General features: G+C 42.0%; 1 protein-coding gene across 2 annotated transcripts in view; it reads right to left on the reverse strand.

Moving 5' to 3' along the window:
* PLAA (phospholipase A2 activating protein) overlaps nucleotides 1–17,634 on the reverse strand; it is a 749,216-nt gene that overhangs the window by 550,395 nt on the left and 181,187 nt on the right. For both annotated transcript variants that reach the window (XM_044061441.1, XM_044061440.1), the window contains 2 exons: nucleotides 16,099–16,199; nucleotides 15,885–16,005 (listed from right to left, as the gene is read on the reverse strand). In XM_044061441.1, coding sequence (XP_043917376.1) covers nucleotides 15,885–16,005; nucleotides 16,099–16,199 — 222 coding nt within the window. The remainder of the gene's footprint in view (nucleotides 1–15,884; nucleotides 16,006–16,098; nucleotides 16,200–17,634) is intronic.

The raw sequence follows: 17,634 nt of genomic DNA on the forward strand, positions 1-17,634 counted from the left end.
TCTGCCTGCAGTATGCAACGGCTGGAGCCAGGCATTTGTTGAATACTCTGGGTGCAGTGGATAAGCCAAAGGGAAGTGCAGAGAACTGATAATGCAAAGATCAGGCCCTGAAATGTAGGTACTTCCTGCAGGACTCCCTTATAGGGATGTGCAGATAGGCTTCTTTTAAGTCTAGGGTGCACTAACCAGGCATCCTTGGTTAGCATAGGTAGAAGCTGTTGCAGGGTAAGCATTTTGAATTTTGGTACCACCAGAAAGATGTTGAGAATTGAAAGATCCAGGATTGGGCTCCAAGAGGCCTCTTTTCTGGGTACCAGGAAGAGTCTGGAATAGAATCCTTGACCTAGCTGTTCCACTGGAACCAGCTGAATAGCTCTGATGGAGAGCAGGGATAAAACTTGGTTTTGAGCCTCTGCCCACTGGTTTGGAGGAAGGTCTGGGAACCCTCTTGGGGTTGGTAGTGAGTGGAAGTAAAATTTGTACCCCTAGGATACAATGTTGAGGACCTCGGTCTTGTGTGATGGACACCTAGTTTTTTGCAAGAAGGGCAAGTTTTCCTCCTAGGCATACAAGTAATTGGGCAGAGGTGGGGAGTGGATTGGTGAAGTCATTGTGAGTTTTTTCTGTAAGGAGGTGGCTTACCATTCCCTGCTTTGGTGGTGGGGGCACTCTATTGCTTAGATCTCGGCATACTTTGCGACTGTAATCTGGGAGGTCTGTTTCCCCTGGGCCTGGTTTGAGATGGGCTGGAAAGGACCAGTGTTTGAAAGGGCAATGACTACTGAATCTAGAGGCATGCACTTGTAAGAATTCTTTAACAGTCTGAATAGACTTAGCTTTTTCTTCCAAATTTTTAAGAACATCTTCTGCTTTGGTGCCAAACAAACTGTCCTTGTTCAGAGGAGCGTCTAATAACTTTGATTTGACATGGTCTGGCAAGGCCTGCTCCTTGAGCCAGGCATGTCTTATCAGTACAGAACAAATGACTGCTGCCTGGCAAGATGCATCTAGGGCGTCAAAGCCACACTGCAAAGTATGCTTGTTGACTTGGCTTGCAGAGTGCATAAGCTCCTGCAATTCCTTATTTTCTGCACAGTCTGTAAAGGTTGCCACCTTTGGTTTAATAAGTTCCATAATATGTCGCTGATACTTCAGCATGTGAAACTGACAATTTAATACCCTAATAGCAAGCGTAGCAAAGGTATACATCTTCTTACCCCATCTGTCCAAAGCTCTTGAATCTATGTCCGAAGGGGTGGGATTCTTAGCTGTAGTTGCCTTGATGCCTTTAGGCCCCTGGGAAATGATCTCTGGGTCAGCAGTAGGATTCTTGAAAAGAAATTTGAGAGTGTCAGGTACTCTGTAGTACCTGTCTGGTTTCCTAGGGGGCAGGAGGTAAAGTATCAGGAGTAAGACTGGATTCCATAAAAACATCATCAACAACTCCAGGTCAGGGGGTATTGCTAAAGGTCTGTGTTGTGGCAAATCTAGGAATTCCCTGAGTCTCTTTTTGGCCTGAGAACAGTCCGGGCATTCCCAGTGGAAATACTCTCTTAAGGAATGCACGGTTTCTCCAAAATAAATATCCTCAGGAGGGGTGGCAGAGGAAATGGATTCCTCTGCATTTGAATCCTCATAAACAGGTAAGGGCAAGTCCTCATAATCAGATATCTCAGAGTCATCGGACTCCTAGTCTGTTGAAGCTGCAGGGAACTGGTCCCTTTTCCTCTTAGCAGGGGAAGGCTGACTTCCCCTAGCGAGGCATGGGAGAAGATGCATACACTTTGATTGTTGGTTTTCTAGGCGTAGCGCGTACTCTTGGCCTAAGAAACTCGGTAGATTTAGATTAAAAAAAAGTTGGTTTGAGTCGAACATTGGTAGTGTGAAGAACTGCCTCAGAAGCCGGTGCCTGCACAGCGGCTAAGGACCCATCCAAGGTATAGACATCCGCAGGATCCATAGTCGAAGAGTCTCACAGCATACCGGACTCCGAATGGGTCTCGGTAGAGGCCTGCGAATCCAGAGAAATGGGCATCAGGGGCTGCAAAAGCACCTCACTGAGTACTGGCGAACTGGCGACTAGCATAACAGAAGCGTCGTTGGCAGCTTTGGACCTATGCGGTCTGTCTCTGTCTTTATCCTTACGTTTTTTCGGAATATTGGTAGTCGGATGGCAAACCAAAGCCATTTCGGAATACAAAGATTGAAAGCAGAGGAATTTAGCGACAAAGATATCACGATGATGAATAGTTTGGGCATTGAACATGGCACAAAACCAACAGTGAGGTACGTCGTGGACTGGGCCTAAACATGTGACGCAGTAAGAATGAAAATCTCTGTGTTGCATTTGCTTTCCACAGGCAAGACAATAATTAACTTTTTCTGACATCGGTTAGCGCAAGAAAAAAGGATCCCCAACGGGGTACTTAGCTTTAGAAGACTTCAGGATTATTCAATTCGTAAACGAAAATTCAGGTAGCAGCCGACCGGCACTTGTGAAGTGCTTTTGCTTCGAGCTCCTCAGCAAGAAAGACTGATGTAATGGCATCGGCTGCCTGTTTTATACCCCTGACTACCTGACATCATTCCTGGAGCTACAGCAACCGATGCAGAAATACTAAGTCTCCGGTATTCGGGCCGACTGAGGGCTACTTGCAGGCAGATAACCCAAGTGTGATGACTGCAACAGCGGAAACACGAAGAGCATTAATGACGAGCAGACTTCCACAGCTGATGCAACAACTCCACACACTTTAATGTCACATAAAAGCAAAACCCACAGAGACCAAATAAAAAGGTGAGCGCTTTCATAGTCTATAATACGACTGCTTCTTCAGACCTAATAAGAACAACTCTCCTACTCTACACACACTCACAAACATACATATATATATATATATATATATATATATATATATATATATACACACACACACATATATATATATATATATATATATACACACACACACACATATATATATATATATATATATATATATATATATATATATATATATATATATATATATATATATATATATATATATATATATATATATATATATATATATATATATATATATATATATATATATATATATATATGCGTATATATATATATATATATATATATATATATATATATATATGCGTATATATATATATATACACATATATATATATACCAAATCAAATACCAATTAACTAATTAAGTACACCCCTAAAAGCACAATGCAACCTGCTTAGTACTGCTTTTGAGGATAGAGACAATAAAATACATAAATAAACTTACACATAAATACATCATATATATATATATAAATACATCATATATATATATATATATATATATATATATATATATATATATATATATATATATAAAACATCACATGAAAATATCATGTATAAAAAACATCATATAAAAACAAGTCATATGTAAACATAGCAGTGATATCTTTAAATACATACACCTAATATTATATAGAGCTCTGAGGTTCAATGCTTAAGTTGTTGTGCCTTCAACAGTGGTTTTCTAGAAACCCGATCATTCAACCGTATAAATCCACTCTTGTTCTTTCAACTCTGTCTTATTTTTAAAGTCCCCCCCAATACTAGCAGCTAAAAGCTCAAGAGCTAAAAACTTAAAACTATGACTCTGACCACTGTCCAAGACATGCTTGGCTAAGGCTTTGGTCATTTTCTTGTTGTTAATATCATTAACAAGTTCAAGAATTCTCTCTTTAAAGTGCCTATTGGTCTTCCCTATGTAATACGCAAAGCATGCTTTGCAGTAGGCAAAATATACCAAGTCTTTGGTCAGACAGTCAGCATAGAAAGAAGTATCTACAACAAACCCTCACGTGGGATGCTCAAATCTACCTCCTGCATGAATAAAACTACATGCTTTACACTTATTACAGGGAAAAGTCCCTTCACAGACTGTGGTAAATAGACATCCCTCGTGTTCTTGTAATACAACTGCCTCTTTAAAGGCAGACTATTCCTGAAGGTAAACCTGGGTTTCTCCTTCACTACTCTAATTCCTTCATCAGAATGTAAAATACCCCAATGTTTATTAATAATGTCACAAATCACTCGCAAATTAGTAGAGCATGTGAGTGTCATCCTAACTTCATCTCTGCGTCCATACATGAGCTCATGACCATGTGTAGACCTATAATAATCTGAAAAATAGGGTCTACCAATCCTATCTCTTTCAGGTCATAACTCTTGGATACAGCCTTCAATCTCTCTATTACTATAACCTCTCTAAAAAATGATGCATCAACCCCTCCATAGCATCTCCGAGACTCTCTTCACCATTATGGAGTTTCATTGTCCTCAACACTTGTCCATCACATTACGTGGAACATGTCAGGGATGCATACTAGTCATGATGAGAGGATGGACACTTTCAGGAAACAGAGTACTTTTATGCCGAACATTCATCCACTCCTATAGGCTTTTACTACAGTTTGTGAGGATGAGATTCGTCAAGTTTTATGCGAAGGGGGGATATCAAGGTTTTTGTAATTTGACTTTTGCTGAACGGGCAGCTTTGAAACAGTTGAAAGAACTAACATCAATCAGAATCCACCCAGCCTACAAAGGGGGTGGCATTGTGATAATACAGAGATTGAAGGCTGTATCCAAGAGTTATGACCTGAAAGAGATAGGACTGGTAGAACCTATTTTTCAGTTGCTGCATCAGCCATGGAAGTCCGCTCACCATTGTTTTCTTTTCATTGACTGGTTTGTGGGTGGAGTGTTCCTTACCTAGCTTGTGGACTTTGTTTTTTCAAATCACTATCACTCTATCACACAGGTTGCTCAGAGGTGACCTGTGTCTCGCCTACAAGGCAATCTCGGACCCTGCCCTACTAGAGATGCTCCATATCCATAAATCTAACTCCTCACGCATTACTTGCTTGAAAGGCCTGAATCTAATATGCAAAACATTAACAAAACCTGCTGGAGGGCCAGGTTTGTCTCCCAGAGGCTGCCCAGTCTCTGGAATAGACTTCCCATATAAAAGTCAAACAGAGTGCCTCGCTGATCCTCTTCAAGCGCAATCTTGATGAGTGGATGGGAAACCAAACATTTTTCCCATGGGTTCCACATGTGTCCCTTACTAACAGGGGTGAAAGGTACTGACTGAGGTTTCTTTTTGGGGATTAATTCTTAGCTAGGCTTGTAAGGGTCTCAGGGCCATTTAGCCTAGTAACCTACTATGATCATCTAATCCTCAGACTCAAAGTGCCCCAGGAGAACCAGAGCAACCACAGAGCAATAACAACATGCCCACCCAGGAAGGGAGACAAAGATACAAGTCAAAATCCCACGGCCAGCAGTAGGACAATAGCAAATTAAAAGGGGCAGAAAGAAGGGACCAAATACTTCAACGATGACAAGCAGAATTTTTACTGTAAGATCTTACACAACTGTACTATGCCCTTCCTTATCACTGTTTCAATATTATTTAACTTGGGAGAGTACAAAAGCTACTGTAAAACATGAGAGGAGGAAGGCAGAGAACAGATCTCCACAAACCCATGGAGGATAGCCCTAGCAAATCCAGTCCTGGCCCAGGAAATGAAATCCAATTTATAATGCTTGGTAAAAGTGTGACCAGAAGACCATGTAGCAGATTCTAGGATGGATCTAGTGTCTAGAACATTGGAAAAAGCACCAGACGAGGCTACTTCCCAGCTAGAGTTAGCATGAACTGAAAACAAAAGCGGTTTGCCATGAAAAGAATAACAAAATGAAATGGTCTTAGAGATTCAGGAGTAAATAAATTTGCTTAGACACTGTCAAACCCAACTCCCTAGCATGAAAGGCAACAAAACGTTGCTCAAATTTTCTGATGCATTTTGTCTTATCCAAATGCTACAGCTGTCTATGTAAATCCAAAGTGTGTAGTACCTTCTCTCTAGCAGACTGTGGAGAAGGAAAACAGGAGGGAAGATCAACAGACTGATTCAAGGACAAATCATTAACCACTTCTGGCATAAAAAATGATTAGGATGAAGACACGCCATGCTGTGAAAAAACAAAAAAAGGAGAAACCACCATGAGGGCTTGGAGTTCAGAAACTCTCAGGGCAGAAGTAAGAGCCACCAACAATACAGTCGGTCAAGTACAACATTACAGGGAAGACGAAAAGGTAGGATCAAAAGGGTATGGAGTAAATTTTTCAAGATAAAAAGTAAGGCTGCAGGAAGGAGGAACAGGCTTTCTTGGGGGCTTGATATAAAGGATGCCTTTTAGGAATTGTTTAACTTCAAAACTAGAAGCCAAAAGTGACCTTAAGAGCAGACACGCAGAAATGGCTAACAAATGAGCTTTAACAGAAGAATACTGTAAGAATACTAAACCAGTATTGAGCAACTCACACAAATATGACCCGCCCCCAACAGAAAAAAAGTCTCGGTCATGCTTGAGACACCAAACAGAAAGTCTCTTCCATTTAGCAACATAGATTTTTTAGTAGTGGGTTTTCTAGCCTCCTGCAAAAACCGAACCACATCCTCAGAAAACTAGTGTCTGGAAGGAATCAAAACCCTATCAAGTTGAAGTGTGGACAAGTGGGGGTGAATGACAAACCCCTTGTCTTGTCTGAGAAGAACTATCCTGTGAAGTAGCTTGTGATGATGAAAATAAAAGGGGGGAACAAGTCTTGTCTGGGTCAAAAGGAAGAGACCAGCAAGATTCTCGATATGTCCCATATAATCTTGTGCAAGACCCTAGGAAGCAGAGGAACAGGAACACCGGCACACAGGAGCATCTCCCCACCAAAAAGTACAGTTTTGTACCTACCATAAATGTAGATGTCCGAATTGGATAGCATCTGCAGTCATAACAACTGGGTTGTCCTGTCGTCAGGCAGCCCTTCAGTCGGCCGGATTCCAAAGTCCGGGTCCTGATGTCGCACTTCACCCGACATCATCTCTGTTGGCCTTCGGGTATATAAGCATCAGCCGACGCCATTTTCTTCAGTGTTTCTTGCCCCAGATGCCAGAAGCCCTCTAGAAGGCTAAAAAATTTTGGATAGATGCCAATGTTTCCAAAAGATAGAGGTAAACACAAAATAAGCATGTATGTACATAAATACAAACAAATACACCATGAAAGAAGTCCCCACTAGCTAGCTATTAGAAGGGTAAACACCCTAGGAGTACCACAGAGGGGAAGGAGGTGACTGCAGATGCTATCCAATTAGGACATCTACATTTATGGTAGGTACAAAACTGTACTATGTCCTTCATGGATGCATCTGCAGTCATAACAACTGGGTAGAATACCATAGCCAACTAGGGAGGAGGATAAAGTAGATTATGGTGTGTTTAGGATCCCTTGCAGTACAGCAGTGGCAAACCCTGCTCGGGATCTGGAATATAGAGGTAAATTATAATGCTTGGCAAATGTATGCACGGAGGTCCAAGTAGCCGCCTCAATAATGTCTTTGGTAGCCACTCCTCGTAAGAAGGCTGTGGTAGTGGCTGTTGCCCTTGTAGAATGAGGTCTTATGTTCTGTGGAATTTGCTTTCCATGGAAGGAGTAACAGAATCGTATGCAATTTCCTATCCATTTGGAGATTGTCTGTTTGGAAATAGCTTTTCCTTCCCTTCCTGTTGCATAGGCTCTGAAAAGTTGGTCAGTCTTTCTGCTATTTTTGTTCTGTCCAAGTAGTAGCGTAGCTGTCTATGTACATCCAAGGTATGCAGTATTCTTTCCTCTGTTTTGTGAGTTGGGAAAGAAGGTAGGTAGGTGGATTGCCTGGTTTAAGGACACTCTGGATACCACCTTAGGCATAAATGTAGGATTAGTCCTCATGGACACTCTATCTTGGTGGAAGATTAGAAAGGGTTGCACTGCCATTAAGGCCTGTAGTTCTGAAACCCTCCTTGCTGAAGTAATTGCCAGTAGGAAAGCAGTTTTCCATGACAGGTGTTGCAGGTCTGCTGTTGCTGCTGGTTCAAAGGTGATAGAGTCAATTTTTCTAGCACAAAGTTCAAGTCCCAGGCTGGTAATGGTGGTTTCCTTGGAGGTTTTACATTCTTGATTCCTCTGAGGAACTGCCTGAGCAAAGGCTGTGAAAAACAGGTGGATCAAAGCTGTATTCTGCTGAAATAGCTGATGCATGAATCTTGATGGAGGAATAGGACAGGCCTGAATGAAGTAGTTCGCCAGATACTCCAGAATGTTGGGCATATCTATGTTTGATACATCTTTACCTCTTTCTGAGCTCCAAATGACAAACCTTTTCCATTTCCCAGCATAGTTTCTTCTTGTTGAAGGTCTGCGTGCTTCAAGAATAATGTCTTTAACTCTTTGTGAAAGCTGTGGATTAGCAGCTGCTATGTGATGTTCCATGCAGTCAGTTGCAACGTTTTTAGGTTTGGATGCATGGTGCTGTAGTTGTTCTGAGTTAGCATCAAAGGCATCAGGTATTGGCCACATATTGTTCGAGACATGCTCCTCAGCAGTGGGTACCAATGTTGTCTTGGCCAGTTTGGAGCTATCAGGATTATCCTTGGCCGTTCCTCCTTGATTTTTAGTAATACTTTGTGTATCAAGGAAGAGGTGGGAATGCATATGCTGTTAGTCCTTTCCAGCTGAAGGAGAGAGTCCACTTTCCATGCTAGTGGGTGGAATGTCCTTGTGCAGAATTTTTGAGCTGGTGATTGAGAGGTGATGCGAATAGATCTATCTGAGGCATTCCCCATTTCTTGAGATGGTCTTGAAGATGTCGGGTGCAGCTGCCATTCGTGGACATCCGATGTAGTCCTGCTTAACATATCTGCTAGAGTTTTCTTTTCCTGGTACAAATATTGCCTGTAACTGGATGTTGTAGCTGAGTGCCAGGGTCCACAGCTCCAAAGTCATTCTGCATAGGGGTAGGAATGAGTGCCTCCTTGTTTGTTGATGTACCACATGACTGTGGTGTTGTCTGTCCTTATCATCAACTGGCCTTCCTTGAGAAATGGTCTGAACTTTTGGATTGCCAGTTTTACTGCCAGCATTTCTTTTAGGTTGATGTGCAGGTGAAGTTGGTCCTGTGTCCACAATCCTTGCACGCATTTGTCCAGCATATGTGCCCCCATCCCAGGTCTGAAGCATCTGTTGTGATGGTCTGGCCCTTGACCTTCTGCGAAAGGGCAGGCCTGGGTTTGACTGGAGCCCACCATAGGAACTCCTGTTTTAAGCATGGTATTAGTGGAATTTCCGTTTCTAGGCTGTGTCTGTGTTGGGACCATAAATTCTTTAGGTACCACTGAAGCTTTCTCATATGTAGTCTGGCAAATGGAACCAAGATTATGCATGATGCCATGAAACCCAAGGCCTGCAGTACCTTTCTTGCTGTTAACTTGTTCAGATTTGTTAGTGCCAAGAAGTAAAGAGGAGTTCTTTTTGTTTTCTGTAGTTAGGAATGCCATTTGCCTTACTGTGTCCAATTCCTCCCAGGAAAGTCCTTGTCTGGGATGGTATCAGCCTTGACTTTTGTAAATTGACTGTGTATCCCAGTGCTTGAAGCAAGTAAATGACCCTTTGTAAATCTGTTGTCAGCTTGCTTTTGTTGTCCCCTTGTATCAGACAGTCGTCCAGGTATGGATAAATTTGAATTCCTGTAGTCTGCAATGGGCGATTACTGATGCCAGGCATTTTGTGAATACTCTGGGGGCAATGCTGAGAATTGATAGTGCTCTGATCCTGCAAGAAATCTGAGGTATCTTCTGCAGATAGGTCGAATGGGGACGTGCAGGTATGCCTCCTTGAGATCTAGAGTTACCAGCCAACACTCCTTGCCCAGCATGGGAAGAAGTTGCTGTAGGGTCAGCATCTTGAATTTTGGGACAATGATGTAAGTATTTAGGGTAGACAGGTCTAGAATTGGTCTCCAACTTTTTCCTTTCTTGGAACTAGGAATAGTCTGGAGTAGAACCCCTTTCCTTGCTCTGCTGTTGGCACTTTTTCCACAGCTCTCATGTTTGCTAATTCCATTATCTGTTGTAGAGCCTCTGTTTTTGATTTGGAGGTAGGTTTGGCATTCCTCTTTTGACTGGTAAAGTGTGGAAGTGGAACCGGTAACCTTGATCTATGGTTCGTAAAATCCACTTGTCCTTTGTTATGTGGTGCCAGTTTTTGAAAATAATGTTAGCTTTCCGCCTAGAGGAGCTGCTATTTGTTCCCTGGTTGGCGGGTTTAGGTTTAAGTCACTGTGGCTGTGTTGATGTAGAGGCAGGTGTTGATTCTGTGCCTCTGTTGTTACCTTGCCACTGTCGTCCTCTGTAGGCACCTCCTCTGGATTGGTTTCTGCCTCTGGAACGTCTATTCCTGCCCTTTGAGGTCTTGTGGAGTCAGGAAAGGACCAATTTTTGGCAGGCCAGTTCCTGCTAAACCTTGGGGTTGAACCTGCAAGAATTCTTTAACTGTCTGGACTGATTTTGCCTTTTCTTCCATTTTCTTCATAACCTGCTGGGCAGGTGTACCAAACAAACTTGATTTATCCATAGGAGCATCAAGCAATTTAGATTTAACATGATCCGGTAAAGCTTGCTCCTTTAGCCATGCATGCCTTCTAATTACTGTGCCAGTCATGGCTGATCTAAATGAAGCCTCCAGTGCATCATAGCCACATTTTAAAAAAGGTTACTAACCTGCTGTATGTTATTTACCATTTCTAATACATAATTCTTATCAAGAGATTCATCAGTGGTTAGCTTTTTAGTTAACTGGTCAAGCATAAACTCTTGGTATTGTATCATGAAACGGACAATTTAAAGCTCTAGCTGAAAGAGTGGCTGAAGTGTAAACTTTTTACCCCATCTGTCTAATGACCTTGCTTCCCTTTCAGAAGGAACAGGGTTTTAGCTATAGTCATGACTACTGCCTTGGGACCCTGGGATATAGTTCAAGAGGGGCCTTGTAGAGGTGGTGATGAGTATCTGGCACCCTGTAAAATCTGTCTGGTTTGGCAGGGGCTGGGGTAAAGAATCTGGAGCTGAGCAGGCATCATTGAAAGCATCATCCACCACAGAGAGAACAGGAGGGATAGCTAAGGGCCTGTGCTGTGGTAGGTGCAAAAGGTCCTAAGTCTTTTCTGGAGTCTGAAAAATCCTGTTGCTGCCATTGGAACTGTTCTCGCATGGCATGCAAGGTTTCCAAAGGAGAATTCTTCTGGAGGAAGCAGCTGGAATGGATTCTTCAGCATCAGAATCTTCAAAATTGGAGAAAGGAGCCTCTGGCTGGTCAGTTATGTCTGATTCATCAGCAGAATCATCAGAGGACACTGGCTCAGGGGGCTCTGCCCTAGGTCTCTTTCCTGGGGGCTGAGAGGCCCTGTCTGGGTGAGATTGAGATCCTCTAATTAATGAAATTAAATCTTCTGCCAAGGTAAGCATTTGAGAACTGGCAGAGGGCCTGGTGGAAGGGGTTTAACAGGCACTGTTTTAGTAGTCTTGGCTGCTTTAGCCCTGGCGAAGGCCTTAATGGACATGGCTGCTGGAGGCCTAGCAGCACCACGTGCTGGGGTAGAGACATCCAAGGGAATGGTGTCTGATAAGTCAGTGGTAAGCACCGTAGTGGGTAAAATTTCTGAGGCCGATTCAAGAGTGTTAGCAGGGACCTCAGTTGTAGTGATAGTTTCAGGTGTAGTTTGATCAGTTTTGCTTAACCATGGTTTTGTCGGTCTTTTCTTGCGTTTTGGCAGAATGCAGTCGGAGGGTCCGGCGGCATAATGTCAGAACCGAAAAACTGTTCTGCAAACTCTGACGCGTCGGTTGAAAGAAGCAACAAGCTGCGTGGGCTGGGCCTAAACAGGGCAGGCAGTAAGAGTGGAAATCTTTATGAGGTATTTGTTTCCCACAGGTTAAACAATTATTAACTTTTTCTGACATCGGCTGAGGCAAGAAAGAGTCTAGCTTTAGAAGTCTTGAAGTAATCTCTGGATCCGACCGACCGGCACTTGCGAACAGCTTCTGCTTATCCACGCGGCAAGAAAGACTGAAGAAAATGGCGTCGGCTGATGCTTATATACCCCAACAGAGATGACGTCGGGTGAAGTGCGACATCAGCCGGACTTTGGAATCCGGCCGACTGAAGGGCTGCCTGACGACAGGACAACCCAGTTGTTATGACTGCAGATGCATCCATGAAGGACATCAAAATGATACAATACCCACTTTCTCGGCCCGTGGATTTAGAACTCTGGAAAAGAAATGAGGAAATTGTCTGTTCAGAGAGGAGGTGAAAAGATCTACTTGAGGACTAACCCACTTTCCAAGCAAGTGGATTTAGAACTCTGGAAGGGAAATGAGGAAGACCCAAAAGGCAAAGCAGAGGAACTCACATGAGAGGAAGACACAAAGAAATGTAAACATTTCCTGAACAGAAGGTGAACAGGAAATATGGAGGTAAGCATCCTTCAAATCCAGGGAGACCAGAAAAGCCTGGGGAACTAAAAGATGTGAAAGGTCTGAAGAGACAACATCCTGAAGGAGGGGACCTTAAGGAAGGTGTTGAGATTGGACAGGTTATAATAGGCCTCCACAATCCCTCCCTCCCTCCTGAGAACCAGAAACATTCTGGAATAAAAACCTGTCCTGTTGAAACAAGGGAATATGCTGTATGGTTCACTGATTTACCAGATCCTCCAGGACCAGAGGAAAATGAGGGAGCTGGCAAGAAGGAGGCTGAGAAATGCCAGAAAGTGGAGAAAGACTTCCAAGCCATAAAATAACTGTGTTAGACAGTGCAACGGACCCAGGTGTCTGTGGTTATTTGTTGCCACACCTGATAAGAAAGGGTCAGCCTTATGACCAGAGGAATCTGGGTGAAGAGGAGGGGAAGCTGGATGTCAAAGAGAGGCAGATTTATAAGGAAATGCAGTTTTTTGGCTTGTAGCATTCTGAGTGAGTTTATCTGGGAAAACCTGCTTAGAAACCCTCTTAGTTCTAGCAGATTGTCTACGCTGCATATAGACAAAAGAAGATTTCGAAGGACAGTTCTCTGGAATTTAGGTACACAAGAAACAAAGGTTTGTCTGAGGCTCTGCATAAGCAGTGCCAAAAAGATTCTGGGTGTCTAAGAGAGAAGCCAAAAGTTTGGCCTAAGTCCTCAGGTAAAGGCTGCAATTACAGCCATGAATATCTCCTCATAACAGAACCAGATACAGCTGCCCTAAAAGAGGCATCAGCTGCAGCTTAGCTGCATTTAATGGAATGGAGAGCTACCTGAGAAGCAGAAGTCATTAAGGAGAGAAAGCAGAAGTCGTACTGTCCAAATCAGGCATGTCAGTCATCCCCCCCCAGCTGGAAGAGAACAGCCAGGACATATCTAGTCATGTGGGTCAGATAATCAATGGCCCCAAAAGCCAAAGTAGCAGATGTATACACTTTTTCTCATACACTTCCATAGCATGGCTGTCCTTGTCAGAAGGCAGAAGCTTTGAAGAGGAAAGCAGTTTGGATGGCTTACCTGTGGACATGGAAACCACAGCAGGATCTGATGAAGGACTTTTATACAAAAATTTATGGTCCACAGACAGATTTTTATAAAGTGCCTAGTTTCCTATGGCCTGTTGGTTGAGAAATCAGGTGCGTGAAATGCTTCTGTAAATGTGTCCAACAGGGTAGCTAAAACAGAAGGGAGTGCAGAAGGTCTCGGTGAGTCACTTTGCAAGATTTCAATACACCTCTTATGGACCTCTGAATCCCACTTAGTGTTCCATCATACAGACTAATGTAGCCCCAAAAGATAATTCCTCAAAAGGAGAGTTAGAAGGCAAATAATAATCTTCCTGAGACCCCAGAGCCAAAAGAGAGTGTATTTGTGAGGAATAAACTAAGTATTCTTCACAGTTCAGCTCCTCATCAGAAGGCTCAAAACCCTAGGTCTTTTAGATGGGATGGATTACCAGGAAGCAGTAGTAAAGACTGACAATCCCTGAAGGGAATTCAGAGTCAAGACGGCATTAAACAGCCCTCCAGTAAAATCCTGTGACTCTTTGTGAGGATCCTTAGCCACAGAAGCCCCATGTTTGGTTTTTTGTCTCCTTTTTAAAGGAACATCTACTTTGACAAATCAAGGAGGTTCAGACCCCTGGCAGGATTCAATGAGGGTACTAGATACCTCTTCCTTAACTAAATGTTGGGGATTCCCCTAGGCTCTTCAGAAATAATCAGCAGTGATCTCCCTCTACATCTTTATCAGATGCATGCACAGTCTTGGCGGACATGCGAGTAGGCAGCTCCATGTTGGCCTCAGAGTCATGGCAGAGAGAAATGGCATCAGTACCACACAGTCCTCAGGTTCTTCGTCCAACCCAATGGAGATGTCCAGTGGAGGCCGGACAGCAGCATATTTAGTACGTGTTTATTTCTTAAGAGGTGATTGAACTTCTGGGTGGGTGGATTCAGCCACTGTACCCGGAGTCAATAACTGCAGACACTGGTTTTCCATATAAACATAAAGGGAAGACAAATGGCTGTAGAATGTCTTGGGGACAAATGTCTGACAGATATCACACTGTGTATGGTCATGCATAGCACCTGAACAAAAAAGGCACTTCTTGTGTCTATCTTTGAAAAATATGCCTCACACTCATATCCCCCCCCCCTTGGATGACATGAAAACAAACCAGGAGAAAAGAAAGGAAGGAAGGAACTCTACTGATTTAAAGGTTTGGTGTATGAACTGCATACAGACTGAATTCAGAAGCAGCATTCTGACTGGGGGCAAAACAGTACTGAAGATGTTTCGATATCCTCGGCAGGATATCCCAAGTTAAATAACACTGCTACAGTGACAAGGAAGGACATCTACAATGTTTTCTGTGTTACTGCTATACTGCCCTGCATCTTTCCTAAGCTCAGTGTTTTCTGTGAAAATCTGAAGTGACACGTTGTTACGAACTGTAAATGGACCTTTTCTCCTCAAGCAGCTGCTGAAAAGAGGTTCTGTCTACTCAGATTTTCTAAGACAATAAATGCAAACAAGTATGTAAATAAACATGCACATTAACACCACAAGATAAAATGGTAAAATAAAGTTATAGAGCAAATGCCAAAGTGAAAATTAGTTACAAGTTTAAGCTATGGTATATACTTTCAAATTTTATTGCATCAAGAAATCCCCACTTTTTCAGAAAAGGTAATTAACATAAAAGCAACACAGTACTGCCTGACAAACAGTAGCATAATCAATAGTGGATTAAAACAGAATACTCTATTTGAATATATTAACTAGGTGACTGATCTGGTACAAAGACCACTATCAGTCACATCCTGGGCCCAAGGCAGAAACAAGAACAGTTCAAGTTACAGAAATAAAAAATACCTACACAGATCTCGAAGATTAGCAATACACATTCAGTGGCTGAGACTTAACAGTATACAGTTCACGCAAAAGCAATAATACTCAAGAAAATAACAGCTTATTGAAGGAAGTCAGGGGACTGTGGAGAAAAAGTGTTGAGGGGGTACCAACACAGCCATAAGACTACTGAAAGATAAAATACACAGTGAAAAACTGAAAACAGAGATATAAAAAACTAGCATTCAAGCAAATTCAGAAACAAGTTCAAAGTAACAGTGACTAAAATGGTCTAATTTGTAACAAATTAGAAATGGTTTAAGACTAGCAAGACAAAAAGACATGCACAGATTAAGGAGAATATGGGCCTATTCAAAGATCAAGGTACAGGGAAAATCATACATAGCAGTACAGTCTAGGATTTAGTTCTGGAACAACTCATTTCTTTTTATCACCTGAAGGAAACCAAAAACCTTCAATGCATGAGCCTCTCTGCATATTTATGTAAATGATCACCTAACTACAAACACTTTAGCTCCAATTCTGCATACTAGAATACTTACCACTGTAAGTTCTCTCACATCTACCAGCCTTCCACAGTTTGATCGTTTTATCAGCTGACCCTGTCAGCATTAGTCCTTGTTCAGGCAAGATTTTTACTGCCCACACTGCTGCTGTATGACCCTACAGCAAAAAAAAAAAAAAAAAAGTCAAAATTCAAATGGTTACACAACACTTGTACAAAATGAATGAATAAGTAAAAATGGAGGACTCTACCTGTAAAGTCATCATGCACTTATCGTTTAGCCAGACTTTAGCTGTTGTATCCCAGGACCCACTTAGTAATGTGCCAAATTTCCCAGCAGAGAGACTACAAACTGAAACAAAAGATTCATCACCATCAGTCTGCTTTCTCATAATACCATTAAGTTAAGCCAGTATACACTACAAAACCCTTCTGCATAGGATGCTCAGTACTCTGCTTTAATGAAACAGCCAAGGAATTCAATTAAAGAATGTGAACCTGTTTACATGACTGCTTTCCACGTTTTAGCATCCTAACCAATTTGTGTACAATACATGCTGCAAATCTAACAATATATAAAGTAACTTCAAAATCATCATATAACACAAATCTACCTAGTTTTGCAAATACAATAGCCTAGTTCTGGCAGACAAAGTCTTTAATATTTGCGATATCAACTTATAACACCATATAATAACTGTAGCCTAGTGGGTTATGTTTCAAATTGAAATTTCTACGCAGTGAGATCAGAATATATGTTTAGTAATAGACAAGCCAATGCAGAAGACTAATCAATATCTGTACTGATGCCTGCAAATCAAGCAACAGTCTCACAAAGACCGGAGCCTGTACCATGCCAGTGAGGACAGCAAAGATGTCAATTCAGAGAAAATTGGCAAGGATGAAGAGCCTTAGCTACCCTAAAGTTAGTGGAAGGACAGATATGAAACCATATCTGCTGGAGATCAAAATATGCAAGCACCATCTTCTTATTTTTGCTGTCCAGTGCCTCAGAAGTAGTCAAACAAGACCAGAGAGACCTATAAGAAGGAAGTCTTAAGCTTAGAAGTAGTTTTCTAACATCTACATCTGACAAAGGAGACACATAATCAGCTTCTGGGGCAAGTGACAGGAGAACTTTCAGAAACTCAATGACTGGAATTTTAGAACCATCAAAAAATAAACATAAGTTGATGAAGAATTCTCAGACTTGAAGTTCTTGGAAGCAACACACGGAGAGGAATCTTTTACATGGTCTAATTCAGATTTATGCACCGGTTCCATGTTTTTTCTTGGATTTAAGGCTGATCAGTCTATCCTGGGGCCAGAAGGGTCCAACCCAAAACCAAACTTAAGGGTGCAGCTTAGAAAGAGTGGAATTAAATTTTAAATACAGATAAACTACTCTCCCAGTCTCTAAATTGTGAAAGACTTGATGGCACAGCAAAGATATAACAATCGACTGTCAAGTACTCATGCCCTAAGTAGGCAAGAAAAACTGTATGTCTGTCCTTTGGGAGGAATTTTCCCCCACAGTTGCACGTTTTAATTTCCTTACCATTCATAATGAAAGGAAATGCACAAACAGCTAAGGAGAAGCAAATGGAACCAGAGTCAAAAATAGCTTCTACTAAACAAGGGCACCCACAACAACTGAGAAATGACCAGCACAAAAATAGTAAAGACTGTTTCAGAAACTAAAAATACTCTCTTTTTAAACAGAACAGTTACAAATAAAATACATGAATTGCTAAGGATTATAAAACTGCAGAAGCACACACTACAAA

This window comes from Protopterus annectens, chromosome 2.part0, assembly GCF_019279795.1.
Source record: "Protopterus annectens isolate FY-2018-M chromosome 2.part0, PAN1.0, whole genome shotgun sequence".
In the NCBI taxonomy this organism is placed as follows: domain Eukaryota; kingdom Metazoa; phylum Chordata; order Ceratodontiformes; family Protopteridae; genus Protopterus; species Protopterus annectens.